We start from the raw sequence: 26,816 nt of genomic DNA, 5'->3' as shown, positions 1-26,816 counted from the left end.
CAGCCGGTGCGGGGCTCTTAGCAGCGCTTGGGGAAGTGAATTCAAAGACCAGTAAGAAATAGAGAAAGGATGGAGGTTTATTGTAAAAGGAAAAGCACACACTCAAGTAAAGGGAGTGCAGGGGAACTCAAGAGACAGGCAGAGGCAAGGGGGTTTGGGGCTGCCACCTTTCTGGGTTTCTTCAACCAAGGGGTGGAATATTCATGAAAATTCCTGGAAGAAGGACAGGGATTCTCAGAACTCTGGTGCCTCGAATTTTTACACCAAATATGGGTATTCTCAGAACTGCTAGGGAGCTGGCTGGTGTGTGTTTAGTATGTTTATGAGCATGCACTGAGGTCCCAGGTGAAACCTAGGGTCAAATCCAGGGCCATGTTGGATCCACTCATTCTTAGTCAGCTTGGTCCACACCCTGTTTTTCAGCAACTTATCAGCCCAGAGCCGCTGCAGATGTTTCAACAGATTCCTTTTGCTAGTCACCTGAAACTGCTGCCTAAAATTTCCCATTCTTTTGAGACCACCGTGTAGTATACCTGTCTCACTTTGGAGAAATGTCTATTCAAATTCCTTGCATATATTTAAATTGGGTTACTTCATTTTATAATATTGAGTTGCAAGAGTTCTTTATATACTCAGAATAACAGTCCCTTACCAGATACATGATTTTCAATTATTTTCTCTCATTCTGTAAGTTTTCTTTTTACCTTCTAAATGGAGTCTTTTTCGAAGCACAAAAGTTTTACATTTGCATAAAATGAAATCAAACTACCTTTTATTTTGCCATTTGTGCTACTGGCCTACAGTAGTTAAGCGTTTGCCAAATCCAGGGTCACAAAAATTTACTGCTCTATTTTCTTCTGAGACTATCATAGTTTCATGTCTTAGCTGGACATCTGCCATTCATTTAGAGCTAGTTTTTGTGTGTGCTGTAAGGAAGGGGCCTGCCTCATTCTTCTGCATGTGGCGTCCAGTTGTCCCAGCATCATTCACTGTAGTGCAGGATGCACCTGCCCAACCTCCTGTCCCTCCTCCAGCACTTAGGGTCAGAAGTGCCTCCTGCTGAACGGTTCCCCCAGGGTTTCCACCAATGAAATCCCCTCATGTGAATCCCATGTAGGCATCTGCTTCTCAGAGGACCTGGACTAAGGAGTGGGTTTACCAGAGGAAATCATATTTCATGAGATGGAACATTCTGGGAATACTGGCACTCAGCATACCCCTTTCTACATCAAAAGAAGGACATTGCATTATATGGTCATCTGGGTCCCACAAGTCTGTCAACTTAGCTTATTTGTGTTTAATTTGTTTTGTTATTTCTTCTGCTGTTGTTGTTTTTGTTGTTGTTTTCTTTGAGACAGGCTCTCACTCTGCCATCCAGTCTGGAGTGCCGTGGCACCATCTCAACTCCCTGCAACCTCAAACGCTCAGGCTCAAGTCATCCTCCCACCTTAGCCTCCTGAGGAGCTGGGACTACAGTCACATGCTACTACACTTGGTTAATTTTTAAAGTTTTCTGTAGAGACAGGGTCTCACCATGTTGCCATGGCTGATCTCCAACTCCTAGCTTCAAGCTATCCTCCAGCATTGGCCTCCCAAAGTTCTGAGATCACAGGCATGAGCCACCACTACTGGCCCAAAAAATTATGGCATTTTAGTTTTACTTTTCACATGGTTGTATGACATTATGTAGATTTTTAAAATTCTGTATAAGTAATTTGGGCAATGCTGTACAATAAAATGTTTTCTTCAGCCACAGCTTCCTAAAAATAGGAGGGGCATTAAAATGTTGTGCATTTGTCAAATCTTGAAGAAGTTTCAAATCTTTAGGGTGATTCTCACCTCTCATTTTGGTTGACACAATAATCCATAAAAACAAGTAAGGCACCCACTCTGATCTGGAAGGGGTAGGGAGATGAAAGTATTGATAAGCCAAAGTGACAGCCTCTTTGGTAGAAATGATCCTGCCTATATATCTCATGCCCCACAAAAGAAGGTCCTGAACTCACCACTTCTCCAGAGCTCCATGCAGTCCTTGAAGCATTCTCTGGCTGTCTCTGCAAGTGGCTGAAGAGCTCCTCCTGCTCTCCGTGGGGCTGGAGAGGCTCCAGGTCTGCTAGGCCCAGGGGTTGTCTCACGTACCTGGTCCCACCAACGGTGCACCCACCACCATGGGAGGTGGAGGAGACCAGGTGTAGCCGCTCCTGCCCCTACTCCTCTCCTGACCAGCCAATCTTAATAGGAGGAAGGAGTAGGGATGAGTGGAGCCGTGGAGGTTGGTGCTAGAAAGAAGAGAAATGAAGACCTTTGTCCAATCCCTTAAATTATGTGGATCCCCTTCTGAGTACTAGCAGCCCTGGGGTAGTCTGATGATTGGATTCCTCTCATGCATCTTAAACCCTATAGTATGGCAACCAGTAGGCTAGGTGCTGGGTTTACATGTGGGTGATGGATGTGTCCGGTCCTCAAGTCACCTAGAATCCAAGGATAGAAATAAACACCCACGTGGCCGCTGCTGCTGATGTGATGTCCTCGCGGAGGTTGAGGCTATCGGGGGGCAGAAGAGGGGGTGACTCACTCTGCCTGGAGAGTTGCATGGAGGCTTCTCGGGAGCTGGCATTTCAGACTGTTCTTTTAGGCATAGGAAGAATACAGCATGGCCAGGAGGCCTCGAGAAGACAGGGCATCCAGCAGATGGACAAGCATGAGGAGGAGGCCTGGGGATACAAATATCACAGAACTTTGGAGAGCTGTGAGACGTCTGCACTAACGAACCCTCAGTTACTGGGGTAGACTCTTTCCACAGGGAGGAGGGAATGTCAGAAGACAGGGAACAAGGAGTGGGCAGGAACCCCCCTGGAGTCCCTGTCTCCCTCCACAGCAAATCAACCAGAAAAATCAATTCATCATTCATACGGCATGTTATCACACACACACACAGACACACATGCACACACACAGAGACATGCAGGCACAGTCACACACACACTCACACCACACAGGCACAGACACATTCACACAAACACACACACATACATAAATGTATGCAGAAATACAGACAGCCATGCACATACACGGGCACACACAAAGACACACAGAAACACATGAGAGAAAGTGTGTGTCATCTCGAGAGTTGTCATGTCGGGCCCATCCTGCCCATGCACCTTTCACCTCGGGGGCTGTCTCCCAGCTCATGAAGGAGTTCTGAAGCCATCAAGTAGGCAGTCACTGTGTGATCTGAAACACTCAGACAGCTCCTCACTCTCACCTATCTTCCTGGTCCCTTTGGGATGAAGCAGCGACCTGTTGGTTTTCACTGCAGCAGAAGAGAATCCTCCCCCGGGGCAGAACTGCTGGGCCAGCAGAGTGCACCCCTCTGCTCTTTGTCCTCAGTGCCAAAGAGCTCAAGGCTCACTCGCTGTGAGCAAACTCTCTGGGCTTATTGAAATATTTGAAAAATGAGCAGTGCCATCTGCTGGAAAACACTAGAAAGTACCAGTCCAAGGTATTTTATAGTTTCAACATTAGACTATGCACCATTACAGTTTATAGGTATGCGCCACCACAGCTGGCTAATTTTTGTATTTTTAGTAGAGACGGAGTTTCACCATGTTGGTCAGGCTGGTCTCAAACTCTTGACCTTGTGATCTCCCCACTGCGGCTTCCCAAAGAGCATTTTTCATGTTTGTTGGCCACTTGGAGGTCTTCTTTTGAAAAGTGTCTGTTCACATTCTTTGCTTATTTTTTAATTGCAATTTCGTTCTTGCTTGTTGAGTTAAGTTCCGTACAGATTCTGGATATTACAGCTTTGCCAGATGCATAGATTGCAGATATTGTTCCCATTCTATAGGCTGTTTACTGTGTTGATAATTTATTTTACTGTGGAGAAGCTCTAGTTTAATGAGGTCACATTTGTCAATTTTTGTTTTTGGTTGCAAATACTTTTGGTGTCTTCATCATGATATCTTTGTCAGGCCCTATGTCCAAAGTGGCATTTCCTAGGTTATCTTCCAGGATTTTTATACTTTTAGGACTTACATTTAAATATTTAATTCACATCGAGTTGTTTTACATATATGGTGAAAGGTAGAGGTTCAGTTTCATTCTTCTGCACATGGCTAGCCAGTTATCCCAGCACCATTTGTTGAATTGGGACTCTTTCCCCATTGCTTGTTTTTGTTGATTTTGTTGAAGGTTAGAAGGTGTGAAGGTTTCTTTCTGAGCTCTCTATTCTGTTCCACTGATCTAAGTGTCTATTTTGGTACCAGTACCATTCTGTTTTGATCACCGTAGCCTTATATTATAGTTTGAAGTCAGGCAATGTGATGCCTCTGGCTTTGTTCTTTTTGCTTATGATTGTTTTGGCGATTTGGGCTCTTTTTTAATTCCAAATACCTTTTTGATTAGATTTTTCTAATTTGTGGAAAATGACATTGGTATTGATAGAGATAGTGTTGCATCTATAAATTGCTTTTGGAAATACAGCCATTTTAGCTATATTGATTCTCCAATCCATGAGCATGAAATATTTTTCCATGTATTTGTGTTGTCTCTGATTTTTTTCAGCCATGCTTTGTAGTTTGCAGATTCTCTTTTTCCACACAAAGTCTGGTAGAATCGCTCATTTATTACTCCATATCATGGAGGAAAAATGAAATAACATTAATTCTCTACTGAGTAATACAACAAAATTCTAAACTCAGTAGGTTTTTGGAAAATAGAACTCTTTATTTAAATATCAGTACAGGGCAATACATTACTAAAGGAAACAATCATTAATATAAATTTTTTCCGATTAAATAATTAAACAATTCTCTTTCAGGACATGGAAAGAATCCCCGGAGGTCTGAAGTCTAACGCGATTATTTTACTGACAATATCATTTGCAAGAAAGAGATCATCATTCAAAGAAGTAATGGATTTTCCAAACAAAAACAGAAGAAAGAAAATGTTGATATCTCTTGTTTAGTCAGCCAGAACTTTAAGTGCAGGAATTCCATCAGGTAGCACCAAGAGAAAATAGCATAATATGTTAGGAATAACTGCTGGTAAAATTGTTGGCAAAAGGAATCAAGGCAGTGAATGAGCTATTGGGTCCATGATGTCATCATGATCTGCTGGAGGCCGCTGGACATACACAGTAGGTGGTGGGCAGGTGGCCAGCCAGAAGGGTGGGTTTCATCGAGACCGTGCTCACAGGGGCTTTTTGGTATCATCTTTAACCTTCAGAAAGGACACAAATGTTGGTTGAAGGGGCAGAGAACCCGGATCACTTTTCCAGGGTAATCTTTCCCCAGTCACTCCATGTCTCGGAGCCCCCTGCACTAAGGAGCCTATTTTTCCCTTGAGCCCCAATCCTGGCGACTGCAGCTTGGACCTACCTCTTTCCTCCTTTGTCACATCACAGAGTCAGCCCAGGCCCTGCACCTGACCAGGGGATGGTGTGGAGGGGCCCACAGGTCTGAAGCTGGTAGTGATGGGTCCGCGCCCTCACTCAAGGCCCTCTCTATCATCTGATGACAGGGCCTAAAACATGGCAAGGGGTGGGGCAGACTTCCAAAGAGAGGGCTCTGTATTCCTGTGCCCTTGGCCTTTGGTGGGCCTGCAGGCAAACATCCTTCTTTCCCCTTCTTCTTGAGCCTCTCCTCACACTGGGAGCAGCACCCGTAGTTCTGAAGGTGTCTGTCCCTGTTCCACCTTATCCATTCCTGGTCCAGCCCAGTGGTGCCCGTGGAACCCCAGCAGCAGCTCAGACCCCCCTTCCTCTAAGTCCACTCTGCTCCTGGCAGGGCCATCAGCGGGCTCAGGATCTGGGGTGTGCAGGAGGGTGATGGCAGGGGAGCTGCCTCAGGGCCCAAATTCAAACCCCACGTGTCCATGGGACGGATTTTTTAAAAATCCTTCTCTTGAGCAGCCTCCTCTCTTCACCTTCACCTTAATTCCTGGAACCCAAGCCACTTTCTGTGGGAAGGCATCCCTGCACTCCCTCCTTTTCAATTAGGTGTACCAAGGCTCTCCCAGCCCCTTCCTCCTGGGATTACACCCAGATCTCTCTTAGCCTCAGAGATGGAATCCCCCTTCCCTTGTCACACCTCATGTGAAGCTACCATGATGCACCTAACCCAATTAAGAGGACTGCCTGCTCATGTCGAATTCCTGCTGCCTGCAGGCCACACACCCTTCCTCAATAGGAACCTGCTCTGAATCAGAGCTGAACTTGCTAAACCTTCTCAAGCTCAACAGACCCTGAGCCTTGGTATGGGCTTTTCCCTCTGGACTCTGAAGGTGAGAATCCATCAGTACTCAGGGCTGAGCTGCCCAGGTCATTGCCAACATTGCCAACAGGTGACACAAGGTCTCATTCACCTGTCTCATGTCAGGATGAGAAGGTCCCAGCCATGGGGAGGGGTGGGACTCTGGGAATTCTCTTTCCCCATCCTGCCTCCTCACCCACCTGCTCCTTGCCTCCTTCCAATTTTGCCCACAGTACCTGTCACTCTAAAGGACTCTCCTCAGATGCCAGGGAGGATGAAGCAGGGGAGGATGATGAGGAGGCAGCAAAGGATGAGGGTGGTGGCTGTGGCCCTGGGTTGGGTTGTGCCTGAGGACACAGTGGGTGGTGCTGAAATGGAAACACAAAAGTGACAACCCTTGTCCAGGCCCCAAATCTGAGGAGACACCTCCTCAGTTCCTGCCACCCTACGTCGTCCTGGAGGGCAGAAGTTTTGTCCCCCTGCTGCTATGAGGCAGCCGGTGTGACAGGTCCTAGGTTAGGAAGGGACAGTGGGATGTCCCCTGTCCTCAGGGAGCTCACACAGCTGCTGAGGGAAGCAAAGTGACAGCACACCCCACCCTCCTGCTGTGGCGGAAGAGGAGGTGATGCCCGAGAGTTGGGGAGGGGAGGGTCTCTGGGCTGGCGTTGGAGGTGGTTTTAATGGATTTCCAGAACCAGACCAGGGAAAGGAAAGGAAAAGTGATTCTCAAAAGAGGAAACACTAAGGAGAAAGGTCTGAAAACACGGTGACACCTGCAGTTTCAAGGCTGGTGAGAAATCCACAGTGCGGGCAGCAGAAGCAAGTGCAGTGAGGAATACGAGTCAGGAGGGAGAAGGGAGAGGAGGATGGGAGAGCACAGGCACACCAGCACCCCCAGGAGGAGCCCCTCATGAGGAGGTCATTTTAACATAAACGTGTACACTGGGATGATTGAAGCTGAACTCAAGGACTAGTTTCTTGAGATCACCATTTCTGATCTCATTCGAGATCCCCGTTTCTTTTTCTCCTGTTACCTCTTGAACTTGGCTCCAGGGTGCTGTCCATGCCCATTGAGAAGTCCTCAAGCCATCCTGTGCAGTCTCCCATTGAGATGTAATAGAAGGACTTGGTCACATCCTTGTCATTCTCCCACTTTTCTTTCATCTTTCTGGCTCCAGGATGAACCGTTGTCCACATTCCATTTTCTGAGTCAAAGAGGAAGAAGATCTGCCCATCGAAACTGAACTGCCAAGATCCACTGCTGTGTCCTTCGGCTTTCTGCTCACAAGACATCCTGGCCTGCAGGGTGAGGGGTTCTGCCCCCAGCAGAGAGAGATCAGCTCTGGTCTTGACAAATTTTGCACCCCCATCCTCCTCTGCTTACAATTTCCTGGCCTTACTCTCTCTGCCACATCTTGGCCTTGCCTCTAGGCCTCTTAAGGGGTGAGATGACCTTCCCATTTGTATTTTTTTTTTTTTTGAGACGGAGTCTCACTCTGTTGCCCAGGCTGGAGTGCAGTGGCACAACCTCGGCTCACTGCAGCCTCTGCCTGCTGGGTTCAAGCACTCCTCCTGCCTCAGCCTCCCAAGTAGCTGGGATTACAGGCATGCGCCACCACACCCAGCAAATTTTTGCACTTTTAGTAGAGACAGTGTTTCACCATGTTGGTCAGGCTGGTCTCGAATACCTGACCTTGTAATTAGCCCACCTCGGCCTCCAAAAGTGCTGGGATTACAGGCGTGAGCCACCGCACCCAGTACCCATTTGTATTTTTACATGAAAACTATAAATGCCTCTAACCTACCACTGTATCTGCTCCCTCCTGTCCTGGGCCATCTGAAACTTACCCCTGGGTGTGTAATTCTCCAGCTGAACGTCAAGCAGTTGCTCTGTGAGCATGTCCACCACCTGTCTCAGTACTGGGTTCTGTGCTTTCCAGGACTTTGTGACATTTAGTTTCTTCCCCAGGGGACTGACAGGTGTGACTGTCTTGTTGCCACAGTCATAGTGAAGAAAAGTCTTTTTATCCACCTGGCCTTGAACCGCACACCACCGTGGTCCAGGTCTGAACTTAGGGATGATGGTGATGTCATAGCAAAGAGAGTGAGGGTCTGTGGAGAAAGGCAGGCGAGGGGTGGGTGGGGAGAAAAAGACCCCTGTTAGCCCCCCTCCACACTGTGACAATAAGAGGATGCCTTTTGCGGGCTGGGCTGGCCCAGGAAGGAGTGGTGCCCCCTCCAGAACTGTGGTGTCCACAAGATTAAGGCGAGTGCTCGCCCCTTGCATGAGGACAAGGAGGAGGAGGAGGAGGTCTCTGCCTGCTGAGGAACCACATGTCCCCAGACATGTCCCACTGCCCCTCTGCCCACATCAGTCAACATATGACCTTCCTAGAGAGGTGCCAGGCCTGCTAGAGGAGGAAGGGCCTGGATGCCAGAGGATCTTCAGCAGCAGCCCACGTTGACTGTGGGAGGTAGGAGAGGGTGTGAGGGATGTCCCTGAGCATGCTGGTGCATGGTGGAACAGAGTGAGGATGGAACTCCTTTGGATAAAGAAGAGTTAATTATCATGGTCACAGGATTTAACATGTTGGCAAAGCCCCTGGTGATGGCATGCATCTGTTATGACGAGGCCTTCCTGAAACTTTGGACAAAGGGATGGCCCACGCAGCAAGAAATAGAACATCTGAAAATCTAAGGCAGGTAGTAGAGGGAGGGATTACAGGCTCAGAGAAGTGCCCATGCCAGAGGGGTCTAAGTGTGAAAATCCAGAACAATGTCCATCCACTGTGGTTATGGGAAGCCTGGAGGACTCCTGTTTACCCACCATATAAAGAAGGCCCCATGAGAAGGCACCAGAATGGAATGAAGTTGAGGGATGCCTATTGCTAAAGGCCAGGGTTGGGAGTAGGAGATGCTGTTCCTGAAATGGGCTCCCAGAGTAATGGGGTGAAAAATTCTGATATTACAGATTCCAGGTAGATGTTGTCAACTGTCAGGAGCAAGGAGGGTGCAATGATGGAAATGATTAGAGAAGTCACAGTGACAGCTGGGGACCTCAGTTATACAAAGTTATGCCCATGGCTTATAGATCAAAGGGGTCCAAGGTCCAAAAGAGATGGAAACCCAACCTGGATACTGCTGGATTTAAATAATTACAAGAAACAGAGATAAAACAAATGATTGGTGACCAGGAGGCTGAAAGTAGCCAGTCCTTCAAGAACAAGTCTGCTTTGCCTAATTTGCAGAATGAAGCCACTTCTCAGACCTTGAACACATGACTAGAAGAAGACACCAGTTTCCAGTGAGGAAGGACCCTTTAACCCCGCAGCAAGTACAATGCGTCCTTGTGGCCTTCTCCAAAGATATTTATGGCCACTAGAGTTTGCTGTGAAGGGCAATGTTGTAAACATGTAAAGGTGTGCAGGGAATATATTCTCCATTGTAACTACTCAACTCTGCTGTTGAAGCTCAAAAGCAGCCGTAGACAATCCATGAATGATGAGTGAGGCTGGACCTGCCTTAAGTGCCCAATGACCCAAGACTCCCTAATATCCTAGAGGTACATGTGGTCACAATGTCTAATTGGAGAATCACAACAGAGATTCCATGTGAATGTTCAGAGGCAAGGCAACGCCACTCACAGCAAGGAAATCTCAACATTAAACAGTGGCTCCTGTAGAGTACTGTGCCTTGGCAGAGATGGGGCCTTTTGCCATGCAAGGGCAGTGACCATCCAGCCTTAGAGCTGCCCATTACTGGTGGGCTCCTCACCCTCTAGGTCATTAGGAAGATAGGCACGGCAGCAAGAAGACGCAGGTGGTTCTCCTGGGATGGGCAGGAGCAGGGCCACCAGGAACCAAGAAGCTGCACAAGCAGTTGGCCCCGATCCCCAGGACACCACGTGGCTGCGCCCCCTCACCCTCAGCTCACACCTGGGGCTTCAGGGAGGGTCCCTCATGGCCCCCATGGACCATAGATGCCACTCAGCAGCAAAGGAGGGGAGAATAAGCCCCCAACTATGGGACCCCCACTCCCATCACATCCACACCACCCAGAAGCCACAGGCAAGGTTGGACCACCTTCTACACTCCAACTGACACCTGAGACATCACTTGGAGATGACACCCTAGGGGATGGGGCACTATTCAATGGGACACTGTAATCCTGTGATCTGGGATCAGCAACCTAGGAAAGGGTCCAAATCTGGTCACCCCTCATTTGAAGGTTGCCATTGCCTGCTGTTGCTCTACAAAGGGGCAGGACTGGACAAAGAGATGGAGAACCCACGGCCTGCAAAGATCACAGGGCATCCTTGCTCCCTTTCTAGAAAGGGTTTGCTGACCCCTGTCTACACAGTGACTATTCTCTATGACGCTGGTGCCCCAGTAGGAAGAACAGGCAGGTCTGGGCCCCAAGGGCAGAAGTGGGCGCCTCCACCCACCAAAGTTCCCAGGGTCATCCTGGAGGAAATGGTGCTTCCCATCTCCCCTGCACAGGTTCTGAGGGGAGCTTGGGGTGTGCTTGCTGGGGTGTGTCCTCAGGCAAGAGGCAGAAGGTGCAACGTGGTGTAGGTGGTGAGGTCTCCTTCATGGATGGGGAGACCTCTGGGGTGACCAGCTGGGCTGAGGTGGGCAGTAAGAGGATGTGACCTGGGTGGTGGCAGTGGATGGTGAGGGGAGGGGTGGCGGGTGTCCGCTGAGCCCCTGGGTGCAGGTGAGTTTCTACAGGAAAGTGCAGGGAAAAATTCAAGGGCACGCAGCCCTGGGGGTGCTGGAGGGTTTTTGTGGTGGAGAGCAGGTGAGAGCAGAGCAGGCCTGTGGCTGGTGGGGGTGTCTGTGATCGCGTCCCTGTGGAACCCCGCTTCACCCCTGTCCTGTCCCCAGCTCCGGTTCCGGGGACTCTGGTTTTTCCTTCCCGAGGGCGGGTGTGACTGCCAGGCTGCACCAGGGATCCCCGCCCCGCCTCGCTCTCTGCAGCCCTCTGGCCCCTCCACCCTCCTGCCAGCCTCCTTTCCACCCCGCTCCTTTTCGCCTCTTCCCGGGCAAGAAGCAGCCTCGGGGGGTGGACCCGGCAGGAAGGAGCCGCCGATCGGAACTGAACGGGGGCGCAGTTCGGGGAGATCTCCCCCGTCCTTCCAGAAGCCTCCCCTCCTCTGAAACCTGCGGCAGTTCACAGCCCCCCAGGTTTTGTCACCGCCCGGCTTAGGCTCCATCCACGAACTCACCGGCTCGCCCAGCCCGGGACCAGCCGGACAGCAGCGGGAGGCACAGAAGGATCTTGGTAGCGGCGGCCGCTGCCATTGGGGACCCAAAGCGCTAGGACGAGAGACTTGATGGAAGGAGAGCCTGGAAGATGAATCACCTCAAGGTTTTAAAGCTGGCTTATGCCTGGGCCAGCTCCTTGTTTCCCGCCCTCATAGCGTCACGCGGCTAGAAATATGATTGGCTGCCCCTGACGGTGTCCCTCCCCTTTCCAGGCGTCCTTCCCCTTTGCCCCAGCCCCCTTCGGGTTGGTGTGTGGGTGTCCGCCCGGCTCCTGCCAGGACACGGTTCCTTCCAGGACAGACTCATTTAATCATCACAGCATTTTCTATTGAAGGTGAAGAAACTTGCAGAGGAATATTCAGCGGCGGCGGCGTCTGCCTGTCCCCCGCCTGGGCCCGCGACACTCTCCCTCCCTCCACTTGCGCCGCGGGGTCCCTGGCTCATCATGCTCCGGGCACAGCCACGGGCCTGATCGCATCCCCTCCACTACTTCCCCAGTTCCCAGTGGACGTGGTTACCGTCCGAGCTAGGTTTTGTTATTTATTTGTTTGTTTATTTAGAGATGGAGTTTCGCTCTTGTTGCCCAGGCTGCAGTGCAGTGGCGTGATCTCGGCTCACCGCAACCGCTGCCTCCCGGGTTCAAGGGATTCTCTGGCCTCAGCTTCCGCAGTAGCTGGGATTACAGGCGCCCTCCACCATGCCCGGCGAATTGTTTGTATTTTTGGTAGAGATGGGGTTTCATCTTGTTGGCCAGCCTGGTCTCAAACTCGACCTTAGGTGATCCACCCGTCTCGGCCTCCCAAAGTGCTGGGATTACAGGCATTAGCCACCGAGCCTGGCCTGGGCTAGGTTTTATTACAGGAACAGCAGGCAGGGTTCCAGAGGTTTAAAACAACATATTGTACACTAAACAATTGGTCAAGATGGTAAATTTTATCTTCTATGTTTTTACCAAAATTAAACAGCTTTAAAAAATATCTTAAAAAATTATGTCTTGTTCCTGCTCTGCCCAATGCAGATTGGCCAAAAGAGTCTACTCATTAAAATCGAGGACAGCATTGAGGACCTCGTTCCTAAAATCTCAACCTGTGACACACTCGCTGATTTAGAAAGCTCCTCAGAGAGACTGGCCCTGAGCTCCCAGTTCAGCAGCCGCCGGGGCCCAGGTTCACGGATGGCACAGGGGGCTCAGAAGAGCAGGTTCAAGTGAAAGTTCCTGGTGGTTCCCCACTGTCAGGGCATTCTGCTGGCCTGTTCCCCCTGGGCAAAGGGCCAGCCACCCTTCAAAGCCGGGCACAAATGCCCCCTCCCATGTGTGTCCCTTATGTTCCCACAATACAGAACACCCTCCTGCTCCCTGAGACCTGGGTCCACAGTGAGCGCATCCAGAGCTCCCTGTGTGACAACTGCTCACACAATTTAATTTGTGTGTGTGAGCATGTGTGTGACAGACTCTTACTCTGTCATCAGTCTGGAGTGCAGTGGCACGATCATAATTCACTGAATCCTCAACCTCCTGGGCTCAAGACTTCCTCCCCACTCAATATTGGAGAGTGTGGGGCAAGGTAGTCTGAACCACTAGCTGAGCGGTCCTCTTGTTACTGTTTCCTATGCCCTGGCAGATGCCTCAGTAGTATTCACACTCCTGAATTTACCATGCCCTGTGTTAGACTGGTCCAGGGGCTGAGTGGGTCTCGGCTGTGAATGCAATTGAGGCGAGTCATTCTGCCAGGATTGGGAACTGTGCTACTTGGGAAAGTTTTCTCATCACCCACCCCAATCCTGTCCCAGATGGGAGGAGCAGTGAGCGCCGTGTCCAAGCTCCCTGCCTTCCCAGTGCTCCCAGCATCACATGAGCTCCTCCCCAGATGGTGTGGGGTCTGAGCTCTCCATGTTCACCATGCTCCCACCATTGGCTCCCCATTTTACTGCCCTCCCAACATCATCCCAGCCCCTCCAGGGTCACTGCCTGACCAGGTGGGAGTTGGGTGAAGAGACAGAGGTCAGGGCAAGACTCCTGGACCAGTCAGACTTTAGGTTCCTCTCTGAAACGTGACTGCATTCCACATCCTGTTCCTCTGGCAACCTCAGTTGGGATCATCTGTAGGGCAGTGTAGAATCTTGGCCGGTGATGACCAATTGCTGCCACCATGGCTTTTCAAGTATATTGATTTTTCCTAAAATGGATAAACAGACTAGCAATAAGTTATGGAAATACTGTTTTCTTTACTAACAGTAGATATGTGTTTATGTATCAATTCTGGCTTTTAAAACAAATATAAGCCCATAGGCACTCTGCTGAATGCAGATTCTATCTCCAAATAACACACTTTGAAGATCTTCCAATACCCGCACATACAGATTTTTTCCTTTTTATCTTTGCACATTACATAGAATGACTGCATCACAACAAAAGTAACCAGTGTCTGTGTCTGAAGATCCAGACGGTCTCCAGTGACTTTTAGAGAAACGAAATGCTGCAGAAACTGTGCTTGCATGAATCACAATTTCATTGTGTAGAATAGATTTCCAGACACAGAATTGCTGTGCAAAGTAATGCACCTTTAAAGCGTCTCATGTCACGGATGGCAATGCTGGCGACACTCTTGTCTGTGATTGAAGACCCAGCTTGGGCAGAGGATGGTGAAACATCCACTGTAGAGGGAGGGGAAACTGGTACAGGCTTCCTGCAGGACAGGGTGACAGGGTTCATCAAGAGTCAAAAATACCCAAGTCTGAATGAAGAATACGTATTTATATTTTTTGAAATGGCATAGACTCCCTGGAAAGATGAGAAGAATCAAATAAACTTTCCTCCCTGGCGTGTGGCCAATGAGAGTGGACGCAGGCAGGGGTGGGGGAGCCTTTCACACATGACTTTTCACGGTTTTGATTCTGAAACAGGTGAAAATGTGGAGACGAAGTAGTAAGGAAGAGTGGGGCCGAGAGTCCCAGGGACGGTCTCACGGTGGGCTTGCCTGATCTGTTGGGGGCCACTAGGGTCCGGGGAGTGGAACCCGGGCAGCAGCGTGCGGGTCTGCTGCAGTGACGAGGCACTGGTTCTAGATATTTACCCAACGGTGTTGTCACAAGGGGGATATTATAGGTAATTTCTGATTTCAACCACAGATGACTTTCGGAGACAGTTTGCACTGTGGTTTCAGTTTCGACCCTGCTGCGCCTCTCCGGGTTCTGCGCGCTCCTCCCAGGACGCCCGCTCCGCCCGAGCTCCGGACCCGGGTCCTGCCCAGTGGAGACCGCGGAGTGGGTGCCACGCTGCCCGCCGATGCTCCCGGGCCTCCGGGGTCGGGGGTGTCTTCTGAGCCCCTGGGTGCAGATGAGTGTCTACAGGAAAGTGCAGGGAAAAATTAAAGGGCACGCAGCCCTGGGGGTACTGGAGGGTTTGTGTGGTGGAGAGCGGGTGGGAACAGAGCAGGCTGGTGGCTGGTGGGAGTTTCTGTGATTGTGTCCCTGTGGAACCCCACTTCACCCCTGTCCTGACCCCAGCTCGGGTTCGGGGGGCTCTGGTTTCTCCTTCCCGAGGGCGGGTGGGACTGCCGGGCTGCACTAGGGATCCCCGCTCCACGTCGCCCTCTGCAGCCCTCTGGCCCCTCCGCTCTCCAGGTGTTCCTTTCCAGCCTCCTCTCTGACCAGCTCCTCCCCTCGGAGGGTAAGTAGTCTCCGGGAGCGGATCCGGCGGGAAGGAGACGGGGAGGGAAACTGAGCGGGGGCGCAGTCCGGGGAGATCGCACGGGTCCTTCCAGAAGCCTCCCCTCCTCTGAAGCCCGCAGTCCACAGCCCCCCACGGTTGGCCTCCGCCCCGCTTAGGCTCCATCCCTGAACTCACTGGCCAGCCCTGTCCAGCACCAGCCGGACAGCAGGAGCAGAAGCGGGAGGCGTAGAAGGAACGCGGGGCTGGCGGCCGCTGCCATTGGGGAGCTGGATCGCAGGGGACAGCAGAAGTGGAGCCCAGCCCGTGGATCACCTGGCGGCTCGCAGGCTGTCTGAACGCAGCCCTAAACGCCACAAAGTCTAGCACGCCTTCTGCCCCGCCCCTCGGAGGAAACACGCCCCCTTTGCCGCGCCTCTAGCCAATCAGGTGTCTCTCAGCCAAGTTGCTCAACCAAGTCTACCCCACTTTCTTTTTTTTTTTTTTGAGACGGAGTCTCGCTGTCGCCCAGGCTGGAGTGCAGTGGCAGGATCTCGGCTCACTGCAGGCTCCGCCCCCCAGGGTTCACGCTATTCTCCTGCCTCAGCCTCTCTACAGGCGCCCGACACCTCGCCCGGGTAATTTTTTTTTGTATTTTTAGTAGAGACGGGGTTTCACCGTGTTAGCCAAGATGGTCTCGATCTCCTGACCTCGTGATCCGCCCGCCTCGGACTCCCAAAGTGCTAGGATTACAGGCGTGAGCCACCGCGCCCGGCCGTCTACCCCACTTTCTACTGCAGCGCTTGCGCACTTCCCCCTGCGTCAGCCAGTCAGACTTTGCTGGCTGCCTGCCCGGGACCAGTCCTGCCAAAGGCTTCTTTCCATGACCCCCTCATGTAATCATCACCGCAATTTTTCCATTTTGTGTTAATCCAATGTGGATACCGATGCACAGAAAGGTGAAGAAAATGCACAGAAGTGTTCAGTCGCGACAGGGACTCCCTGTCCTCCCCCGGACCTGCGACACCCGCCTTTCCTCTCCCTGCGTTGCAGAGTGCCCCCCTCCCCGTCCTGCGCGCAGACCCAAGCCCAGTCCCATCCCCGCGGCCGCATCCCAAATCCCGAGTGGACGTGGTTATAGCCTGGGCTAGGTTGGTTTGTTTGGTTGGTTGGTTTTTCTTTCTTTTCTTTTTTTTCTTCGTGACAGTCTCGCTCTGCCGCCCAGGCTGGAGTGCAGCGGCGCGATCTGGGTTCACTGCAACCTCTGCCTCGCGAATTCGAACGATTCTCCTGCTTCAGTCTCCCAAGTAGCTGGGACCACTGGTGCGCGCCACCAAGCCCGGTTAAGTTTTGTATTTTAGTGGAGACGGGGTTTCACCATGTTGCCCAGGCTGGCTTTGGACTCCTGGGCTCAAGTGATCAGCCCGACACGGACTCTCAAAGCGCTGAGATTACAGAGGTAAACCACTGCGCCTGGCCTGGGGCTAGATTTTATTACAGAAGCACCAGGTTTTCAGAGGCTTCAAATAACATATTGTACACTAAACAATTGGTTAAGATAGAAAATTTTATGTTCTCTTTTTTACCAAAATTAAACAGCTTTAAAAATTATCTTAAAAATATATGTCTTGCTGGGATCTGCCAGCTGGGATCTGCCCAATGCGGATTCACATGAGGGGATTTCATTGGTGGAAACCCTGGGAGAACCGTTCAGCAGGACGCACTTCTGACCCCAAGTGCAGGAGGAGGGACAGGAGGTGGGGGAGTGGCATCCTACACTACAGTGAATGGTGCTGGGACAACTGGATGCCACATGCAGAAGAATGAGGCGGGCCCCTTCCTTACAGCACACACAAAAACTAGCTCTAGATGAATGGCAGATGCCCACGTAAGACATGAAACTATGAAAGTCTCAAGAAAATAGAGCAATAAATTTTTGTGACCCTGGATTTGGCAAAGGCTTCTTAAGTACTGTATGCCAATAGCACAGATGGCAAAATAAAAGGTAGTTTAATTTCATTTCATGCAAATATAAAACTTTTGTGCTTCAAAAAGGATTCCATTTAGAAAGAAAGAAAAAAACTTGCAGAATGAGAGAAAATATTTGAAAATCTGTATCTGGTAAGGGACTGGTATCCTGAATATATAAAGAACTCTTGCAGTGGGCGGCAGGGCACCCACTCGTCGGTCTCCACTGGGTAGGACACGGGTCCGGAGCTGGGGTGCAGCGGGCGCCCTGGGAGGAGCGCACAGAACCCAGAGAGCACGCGGCTGGGTGGAAACTGAAACCCTCAGGAGCCAACTTTCCCCAAAAGTCATCTGTGGTTGAAATCAGCAATCACCTGTAATATCATCCTTATGACAACACAGCTGGGTAAATATCTAGAACCAGTGCCTCGTCACTGCAGCAGCCCCGTGCACCCCCGCCCAGGTTCCTGATTTCCAGACCCTCATGGCCCACAACAGATCTGGCGAGTATACTCGGTGACCATCCCCGGGGCTCCAGTCCCTCTTCCTTACTCCTTCACCTCCATATTCTCACTTGTTTCAGGATCGAAACCATGAAAATTATGTGTGAAAGGCTCTCCTGCCCCTGCCTGCATCCACTCTCATTGGCCACAGCCTGGGACAAAACTTGATTGGATTCTTCTCATATTTCCAGGGAGTCTTTGCCGCCATTTCAAACGCATATGAATACATATTCTTCATTCAGACTTGGATATTTTTGACTCTTGGTGAGCCCTGTCACCCTGTCCCTCAGGAAGCCTGTACCAGTTTCCCCTCCCTCTACAGTGGAACTCTCCTCCGATGCCAAGTAGAATGAAGCAGAGGAGGATGACGAGGAGGCTTCAGGAACTGAGGGTGGTGGCCATGGCTTTAGGTTGAGCTGTGCCTGGGGCCACAGTGGGTAGTGCCAAAAGGGAAACACAAGAGTGACAGCCCTTGTCCAGGCCCCAAATCTGAGGAGACGCCTCCTCAGCTCCTGCCAAGCCAGGTCATTCTGGAAGGCAGAGGTTTTGTCCCCTCCCCCTCGCTATGGGGCAGCCCCTGGGACAGGTTTTGGGGTAGGGAGAGGGGGTGTCCCCTGTCCTCAGGGAGCTCACACAGCTGCTGAGGGAAGCAAGGTGACAGCACACCCCACCATCCTGCTGTGGCAGAAGAGGAGGTGATGCCCCAGGGCAGGGGAGGGGAGGGTCTCGGGGCTGGCATTGGAGGTAGTTTTGATGGATTTCCAGAAACAGACCAAGAAAGAGGAAAAGAAAAGTGGTCCTAGGAGGAGGGAACAACCTCCATGGCTCCACTCATCCCTACTGCTTCCTCCTATTAAGATTGGCGGGTCAGGAGAGGGGTAGAGGCAAGAGCAGCTACACCTGGTCTCCTCCACCACCCACGGTGGGGGGCACCCTTGGTGGGACCTGGTGAGCATGACAGACCCTGAGCCATGGGGACCTGGAACCTCTGCAGCCCCACAGAGACCAGGAGGAGCTGTTTAGCCACTTGCAGAGACAGCCAGAGAGTGCTTCAAGGACTGCATGGAGCTCTGGAGAAGCAGGGAGTTCAGGGCCCTCTTTTGTGAGGCATGAGAAATTTAGGCAGGATCATGTCTAGAAAAGAGGCTGTCACTTTGGGTTATCAATGCTTTCACCTCCTTACCCCTTCCAGATCAGAGTGGGCAGGGACACAGAGCCAAAATATCATTCTGCCCTTGGAACCTCACAAATCTCATGTCCTCACATTTCAAAACCAATCCTGCCTCCCAACAGTCCCCCAAAGTCTTAACTCATTTTAGCATTAACTCAAAATTCCATAGTCCAAAGTCTCATCTGAGACAAGGCAAGTCCCTTCTGCCTATGAGCCTGTAAAGTCAAAAGCAAGTTAGTTACTTCCTAGATACAATGGAGGTACAGATGTTGGGTAATTACAGCTGTTGCAAATGGGAGAAATTGGCCGAACAAGGGGGCTACAGGCCCCATGCAAGTCCAAAATCCAGTGGGGCAGTCAAATCCTAAAGTTCCAAAATGATCTAGCTCTTTTGACTCCATGTCCCACATCCAGGTCATGCTGATGCAAGAGGTGAGCTCCCATGGTCTTGGGCAGCTCTGCCCCTATGGCTTTGCAAGTTTCAGCCCCTCTCCTGGCTGCTTTCAAGGACTGACATTGAGTGTCTGTGGCTTTTCCAGGCACACAGTGCAAGCTGTCAGTGGATCTACCATTCCAGAATCTGAAGGACAGTGACCCTCTTCTCACAGCTCCACTAGGCAGTGTCCCAGTGGGGACTTTGTGTGGGGGCTCCAACCCCATATTTCCCTTCCACACTGCCCTGGCAGAGGTTCTTCATGAGGGTGTCACTCCTGTGGCAAACTTCTGCCTGGACATCCAGGCCTTTCTATTCATCCTCTGAAATCTAGGAAGAGGTTCCCAAACCTCAGTTCTTGACTTCTGAGCACCTGTAGGCTCAACACCACATGGAAGCTGTCAAGGCTTGGGGCTTGCACCTTCTGAAGCAACAACCCAAGCCATACCTTGGCCCTTTTTAGCAATGGGTAGAGCAGCTGGGACATAGGGTACAAAGTTCCTAGGCTGCACACAGCAGGGGGACCCTGGGCCTGGCCCAGGAAATCATTTTGTGTTTTCGTGAGCCAGGCCATTTTTTCCTCGTAGGCCTCTGGGCCTGTGATGGGAGGGGCTGTTACAAATGTCTCTGACATGCCCTGGAGACATTTTCCCTATTGTTTTGGCAATTAACATTTGGATCCTTGTTACTTATGCAAATTTATGCAGCCAGCTTGAATTTCTCCCCAGAAAATGGATTTTTCTTTTCTATCCCACCATCAGATTTTTGGAACTTTTATGCGCATTTTCCTTTTGAAACTAAATGCCTTTAACAGCACACAAGTCACCTCTTGAATGCTTTGCTGCTTAGAAATTTCTTCTGCCAGATACCCTAAATCATCTCCCTCAAGTTCAAAGTTCCACAAATCGCTAGGGCAGGGGCAAACTGCCACTAGTCTCTTTGCCAAAACATAGCAAGAATCACCTTTATCCAATTCCCAACAAGTTACTCATCTCCATTTGAGACCACCTCAGCCTGGACTTCATTGTCCATATCATCATCAGCATTTTGATAAAAGCCATTAGACAAGTCTTGAGGGAGTTTCGAACTTTCCCACATTGTCCTGTCTTTTCTGAGCCCTCCAAACTGTTCCAACTTCTGCCTGTTACCCAGTTCCAAAGTCGTTTCCACACTTTCGGGGATCTTTACAGCACTGCCCCGCTCCCAGTACCAATTTACTGTATTAATTAGTTTTCATGCTGCTGATAAAGAAATACCTGAGACTGGATAATTTATAAAGAAAAAGAGGTTTAATGGACTCACTGTTCCACATGGCTGGAGAGGCTTCACAATCATCATGGAAGGCAAAAGGCACATCCCACATGGCAGCAGGCAAGACAGAATGAAAATCAAGTGAAAGGGGTTTCCCCTTATAAAACCATCAGATCTCATGAGACTTATTCACTACCATGAGAACAGTATGGGGGAAACTGCCCCCATGATTCAATTATCTCTCACTGGGTCCCTCCCACAACATGTGAGAATATTGGGAGCTACAAATGAAGATGAGATTTGAGTGGGGACACAGCCAAACCATACCACCCCCCAAAGGCACCCCTTTCCTCTCAGTAAAACCAAAGCCACCACAGAGGCCTAGGGAGCCCTGCACAGCTGTCCTTGACTCTGTCCTTGCTCGTTCATCTCCTATCCCTGGCATCCTTGCTGGTTCTCAGGGCCTGTTCCCCTGCCTCAGGGCCTTTGCATCACCCTCCCCTGGGCCTGGACTGTTCTCTCCTCAGAAGTCTACCCAGCTCACTTCCACACCTGTTCCTAAGTGACACACCCTTCCACACCTGCTGCCACCACCCTCCCACTTTGGAATCCTTTTATTATTATTTTCTTTAATTTTTAAATTTTGATATAATTGATGTAACACAAAATGTTCCATCTTAACCACATATATATCTATATCTATTTATCTATCTCTCTATCTATGGGCATCACTTTACCCCAAGGTTGGTCATTATTGAGAGGTATTTTTACAGTCCTCCTTCACTCCTTCCTCAGCTGCCTCCTGGTTAGAGATGCTAACAAGAATTCAGATGGCCCAAAGATACTGGAGGAAGTAAAAATGGTGAAGGCCATACACATTTTGGTTCACATTTGGCATGTTTGGGCCTTTGCTCTGTGTATGGCAAGGAGAGAAAGATATGAAATCAAAATTACAGATAAATACAAGGAACAACTGAAATGAAAGATGCTAATTTTCTTTCTCTTGTTGACTCAACCAGGTTTTCTTCTCCATTTCTGGCTGATAGAGACCAAACGGGTTGGCTTTATTCCACAGTCCTCTAGTGGCTGGAGACTGCTTTCCAATACTGTCCAAATGTCACCTCCATCTTAAAGACTCCTTCTGGGAAAGATGACTTTGTAGCCAACAATTAGGGAGAAGAGAATAGGAAGCAGGAGAAAGGGTTAAAGTACTGTAGAGAGGCTGGGCGCAGTGGCTCACGCCTGTAATCCCAGCACTTTGGGAGGCTGAGTGGGCAGATCACAAGGTCAGGAGATCGAGACCATCCTGGCTAACATGGTGAAACCCCATCTCTACTAAAAATACAAAAAATTAGCCAGGCGTGGTGGTGGGCACCTGTAGTCCCAGCTACTTGGGAGGCTGAGGCAGGAGAATGGCGTGAACCTGGGAGGCGGAGCTTGCAGTGAGCTGAGACTGCGCCACTGCACTCCAGCCTGAGTGACAGAGCGAGACTCCGTCTCAAAAAAAAAAAAAAAAAAAGTGCTGTAGAGAAGCTTCCATCCATAGGAGGAGCACGCCACCAAAGCAGCTGTAGAATACACAGTATGGCAAAGGGCTGGAGTCCAGTCCATGCTGTCTGAGAAGACATACCAAGCTCAGAACCAGGTCCCACCCAGAGAAGCAGTCCAGTCCTCCTTGTCATTGAGAAATAGCCAAACCCAGTGTGCTAGACAGAGACCACGTACACCACACTCTCTCGCTGAAGCTTTCCAGGGAAGAGATAGACCAACAAGATGATCTGCAGACCATCCTTGGCCAGAGCCCTAGAGCAAGGAGAGCTGGGCAAGTCCATGATGTCCAATCAGAGCTGGGCCCAGGGTTCATGTCTTGAACATCAGGAAGCCCCCGAATGCAGTGCCTCGCTGGTTTCTGTTTGTTACCAATGCTTGGGTTAACTCCAACCACACTCTCTCACCCTTTTGCAGCTCAGCCATAGCAAAGGTGGCTGCTGTGCTTCCCGCCCGGTGGTACAGATCAGGGTCGCTGATGGAGCCCTCCAAACACCAGGTGCCTGGTTCCTGGCCCTGGGCCAAATTCAGTGCTCACTGCAAATGAGACACCAAATGCCGGCTTGGTAGTAGCCATGTTCAGGGAAGTTGCTGCTGTCAGTGTCGATGTAGCTAGTGTTGAATTTCAGTGTCTGCAGGGCAGCCATCCTTTCTGAAAAACTGGCATAGAAGGCCACAGGGGAGCCTGCCTGCCAGAGCTCAGTGTTCAAGGCATCTGGCACTGGCCCTTTGATATGTGTGTCTGCCAAAGGCTCAGCTTCTTTCCTGTCCCTCTTCCGGGGAACTTCCGGGCCTTTCTGCTTCTGCTTCCCTTTCCTTCTGGGCATGGCTTCCAGCTTCCCCAGATTTAGGCTGACACTGCTGTCACCAGCCCTTGGAAGTTTCCAAGGAGGAGCCGCTGGTGCTGTCCAAGCTGCACTTGGAGGCGGACCATGGAGGCCCCGAGGCAGGTGAGAGAGGTGGCTGGGCAGCCTTGCAGCACCACCGGAGCCGCTGAAGTCAGATCTCAGGAGCTGGAGCTCCTGAGCCAGCCCGGCCAGGGCTTCACACCGCTTCTTCTGGGCCCAAGTGGTCGCCAGCTCCAGGTGCCCTGCCGGCCATGGGGGCTCTATGCCACGGCCCATTCGTGGCCTGCTCCAGGGCCGCCACCCTGGTAGCCAGCGAGTCCAAACCGAGCACCTCCTCCTTCAGGGCCAGGCAGATCTGCTCACAGGCAGGGGAAGCTGGCCGTGCGCCTCCTCTGACCTCTCCTCCATCACCTCCTCCCCAGAGAGGGAGGCCAGCAGGCCTCCATCAGGGCAGCCTAGGAGCTGTGCAGCTGCGCCGCCATCCAGGCTCCCCTGGGTCTCCTTCAGGGTGCGTGGTGTCCCTGTGGCACTCCCAGATGGCCTCCAAGTGAAAGTAGAGCTTGTGGCAGCTGCCTCCTTGACGTACTTGATGAGGTCGGTGTGGTCGCCCCACAGGTGCTGCAGGGTGAGGCTGAGCTCCAGGAGCGGCTACTCCACCTCCACCTTGTTCGCCTCCATAATTAGAGGCTTCATCAGGACCACACACAGCTCACGGAGCACCCTGTGGTTCACCTCCATCTCTGGCTCCATTTTGCTGATCTGATGGAAGGTCTCGTCCAATTCGGAGCACAGCTCCTTCATCTCATCCATGTGCCGGGTCAGGGTAGCCCTCATATCCCTGAGGGGTGTTTTGCAATTCCTCTTCCCTGTAGGCCGAGGCCACGTGCAGCACCCAGAGGTTCCTCTGCAGTTGGCCCAGCCTGGCCTTCAGGCTCTCCAGTTCAGGCCTTGCCCCAGCCCCTGCCGTCACCACCACGCAGCTGCCATTAGTCCTTGGGGCCTCCTGGGTTTGGCCTCTTCAATTTGGTGTCCACATTGGCCTGGACCTCAGAGAGGGAGTGTACAGGGCAGAGCGCCGAGCATGCCATCAGTCCTCCACATCCTTTCGCAGCTAGCCCACTCTCTGAGCATTTTCCTGGATCTTGGCTTCAAATTTACCACCAAGCTCCTGGCAGTCAGCCCTGGCCACAGCACTATCCTGGACCATCGTGATGGCCTGGTGGTTGGCCTCCACATCAAGAAACAGATTTGTTATGTCCTGGGAAAAGCCATGCAGGCTTTCCTTTAAGCTCTTTCAGATGGGGCCGAAATGCACTTGCGGGAAGGCATCCATGTGGGGCAGCAGCACCTGCTCCAAGGATCTACCAGACAACTCCAGCTCTGTTTGATTTGCCACACTGCAGCTGTGAGGTTACTAGCCAGGGCTTTCCACGGGCCTGGTAGGCTGTCACCCGGGGGAATGTCATCCTGGAGATCTCTCAGGAGGGATTCCTGCTGCTCCTGTCGCACTTCAGCCTCATTGATCTCCACAGCCAGGTGTCATGACTTTAACTTTCTGGCAGTCGGGAGCCCTGTGGACATGGCTGCTGTGAGTGGATGTAGAATTTCTCTGTTTTGCAAGCAGCTGTGAAGGTAACCAGCTAGGACTTCTGGAAAAGCATTGTTTTCACAGCCCCTTAATCCCAGGCTGGCTCCCTCTTTGTGCCTTCCCTTGGGGACCCCTGCTGGGTGCCCTCATCTCTCAGTGAGCTACTGAAAGGCAGGTGCCTGCCCAGAGTGAATGTGGAGCTCCTGCAGTCTGATTTGGGCCTGCACTTGGCCTGCCATGGCCCCAGCCTGCTGCCCTGCCACAGCCGGGAGCCATCTCAACCGTTTTCAAATGTAAAGGCATCTATTTAAAATGGCAGTATCTGTGCCTGCTCAGGCGATCCTGAACCTTCTTAACCTGAACTTTTTCCTCCTAAAGCAATGACCACTTTAAAACAGATAGCGTTAGCTTTTGGTTGCTATTGTAAGAAATTACAAATTTAGTGGCTTAAAATAACACAAATTTGTTCTCTTACCATTCTAGAGATCTGAAGTTGGAATGGGTCTCAGTGGGCTAACATCCCTCTGCTGTCAGGGCTGTGTTATTTCAGGAGGCTCTCGGGAAGAACCTGTCTCCTCCTTGCCTCTTCCAGCTTCTCCAACTGCCCACATCCATGGCTCAGGGCCCATTTCCCCATCTTCAAAGGCAGCTCCATCAGACTAAGTCCTCACTGTGCCCCCCATCTGGTTCTCCCTCTTCCGTCTGCCTCTTCCTCTATAAAGATGCTGTGACTATATTGGACCCCCCAGGGAAATCCAGAAAATCACCCCATTTGCAGGGCAGATAATAAGCAATCTCAACTCCATCTGCAGCCTTCACTCCCCTTTCCGTGTAACCCAGTGGAGAGTTCCAGGGGTTCACACCGGCGTCCTCTGTGGTTGGCAGGAGGGGGTGGGGGTGGCAGGTGATTATTCTTTACAACACACATGCCATATAATTTATGTATATATCATTTTCATACCACAAATATGGAGGAAGAAGCAGAGCAATATTGGAGCAGAGATTTTGCATCCTGTTAAAATTAAGTCTTTAAATATGATCTAGGTTGTGGTAAATTAAGATATTAATTGGAATCCCCTGAAATGACTAAGAAAATAACTTTTTTAAATAAAAAAAGGAAAAAGAGACAATAAAAGAAGTAAAATGATGCAGTAGAAAGTATCTGTTTAACACAAAAGAAAGCAATAGTGGTGGAAAAGATGAGCAAAACGACATAGTGCATACGGAAAACTAAGAAAAAGGTGGCAGACGTTAATTCTGTTCCACCTTAGCAGTAATTCCCTTACATGTCAAAGTGATAAACATTCAAAAGAAAAAACAAAGATTCTCAGAATGCATTTTAAAAATGATCTAAAGATACTATGTAGATCTAAAGATACAAGTAGTTGAAAAGTAAACATATGGAAAAAACACATCCATAGTAAACAAAGACAACTGAAATTGCTATTAATAATATCAGGCAAAATCATCTTTAAGACGAACAATTTTATAAACACTCTGAGAACCAATCGATGAAAGGGAAACTCACAGGGAAAAATAGAAAATACTTTGAGATGAATGGAAACAAATACACAGCATATTATGACTTATAAGAAGCAGATAAAGCAGCACTTAAAGGAAAACTTACTGCTGTAAATGCCAATATACTGAGAAAGAATGGGATAAAGAAAGGATTATCTCAAACTAATAACTTGACATTTCACTTTAAGAAACTCAAAGAGCAAAGTGACCTAAGCCCCAAATAAGGAAACAGAAGGAAATAAAAATTGGAGTGTAAATAAATGAAATAAAGAATAGAAAAACATTGGCGAACTCAATAAAACCAAAAGTTGGTTCTTTGAAAAGATCAACCAAATTGTCAAACCTTAACCTAGAATGACCAGGTAAATGGTGGAGGGATAAAACTCAAATGACTAATACCAGGAATGAAAGAAGAAACATCACTATCAACTTTACACCAACAAAAAGGATTATAAGGGGATACTATGTACAACTGTATGTCAATGAATTCAAGAACCTGGATGAAATGAACATCTTTCTTTTCCATTTATTTTCCAGTTATTATTAAGCCACTTTTGATTGTATCCTCCCCTCTCTACCAGACAGGAAAAAGGTTGATCGCCAAAGACAATTTCAGACTCTTGTCAGGCCTAGGGACAACAGCAGAGGCACCACAAGCTTCTCTGATGCCATAGATTGGCCTTCCCATGATCTACCACTTCTCTAGACATTTATTGTTTTCTGTTGAAGATGCTGGAGTTCTAAGCCAGCACTTTAAGGATTACTTGTTTTCTCCAGGTGTTTCCTGTGTATATACAAGAGATGATAGATAGATAAAT

General features: G+C 50.2%; 1 protein-coding gene and 1 pseudogene across 1 annotated transcript; both read right to left on the bottom strand.

Annotated features, from left to right (window-relative positions):
* Positions 1 to 4,732: 4,732 nt before the first annotated feature.
* On the bottom strand, positions 4,733 to 11,600 carry LOC129475219 (UL16-binding protein 2). Its single transcript, XM_055267341.2, has 5 exons — positions 11,479 to 11,600; positions 8,100 to 8,363; positions 7,286 to 7,567; positions 6,488 to 6,619; positions 4,733 to 5,220 (listed from the first exon to the last, which is right to left on the bottom strand). The coding sequence occupies exons 1-4, from the start codon at positions 11,552 to 11,554 to the stop codon at positions 6,510 to 6,512; spliced, it is 732 nt and encodes a 243-aa protein (XP_055123316.1). The 5' UTR covers positions 11,555 to 11,600; the 3' UTR covers positions 4,733 to 5,220; positions 6,488 to 6,509.
* A 10,753-nt stretch (positions 11,601 to 22,353) lies between these two features.
* Positions 22,354 to 25,132, bottom strand: LOC129462396 (multimerin-2-like; annotated as a pseudogene).
* Between the last annotated feature and the right edge of the window lie 1,684 nt (positions 25,133 to 26,816).

This window comes from Symphalangus syndactylus, chromosome 2 (assembly GCF_028878055.3).
Source record: "Symphalangus syndactylus isolate Jambi chromosome 2, NHGRI_mSymSyn1-v2.1_pri, whole genome shotgun sequence".
Taxonomy (NCBI): Eukaryota; Metazoa; Chordata; class Mammalia; order Primates; family Hylobatidae; genus Symphalangus; species Symphalangus syndactylus.
This window is presented reverse-complemented; position numbering and strand designations above follow the sequence as displayed.

Bases quoted from the DNA above. Each gene is read 5' to 3' on its own strand.
- LOC129475219 (XM_055267341.2), bottom strand. From the start codon at position 11,554: ATGGCAGCGGCCGCCGCTACCAAGATCCTTCTGTGCCTCCCGCTGCTG. The intron at 8,364-11,478 runs GTGAGTTCGTGG...CTTTCTCCACAG, and splicing joins GTCCCGGGCTGGGCGAGCCG to ACCCTCACTCTCTTTGCTAT. The intron at 6,620-7,285 runs GTAACAGGAGAA...TTTCCATTTCAG, and splicing joins CCTGGAGCCAAGTTCAAGAG to CACCACCCACTGTGTCCTCA.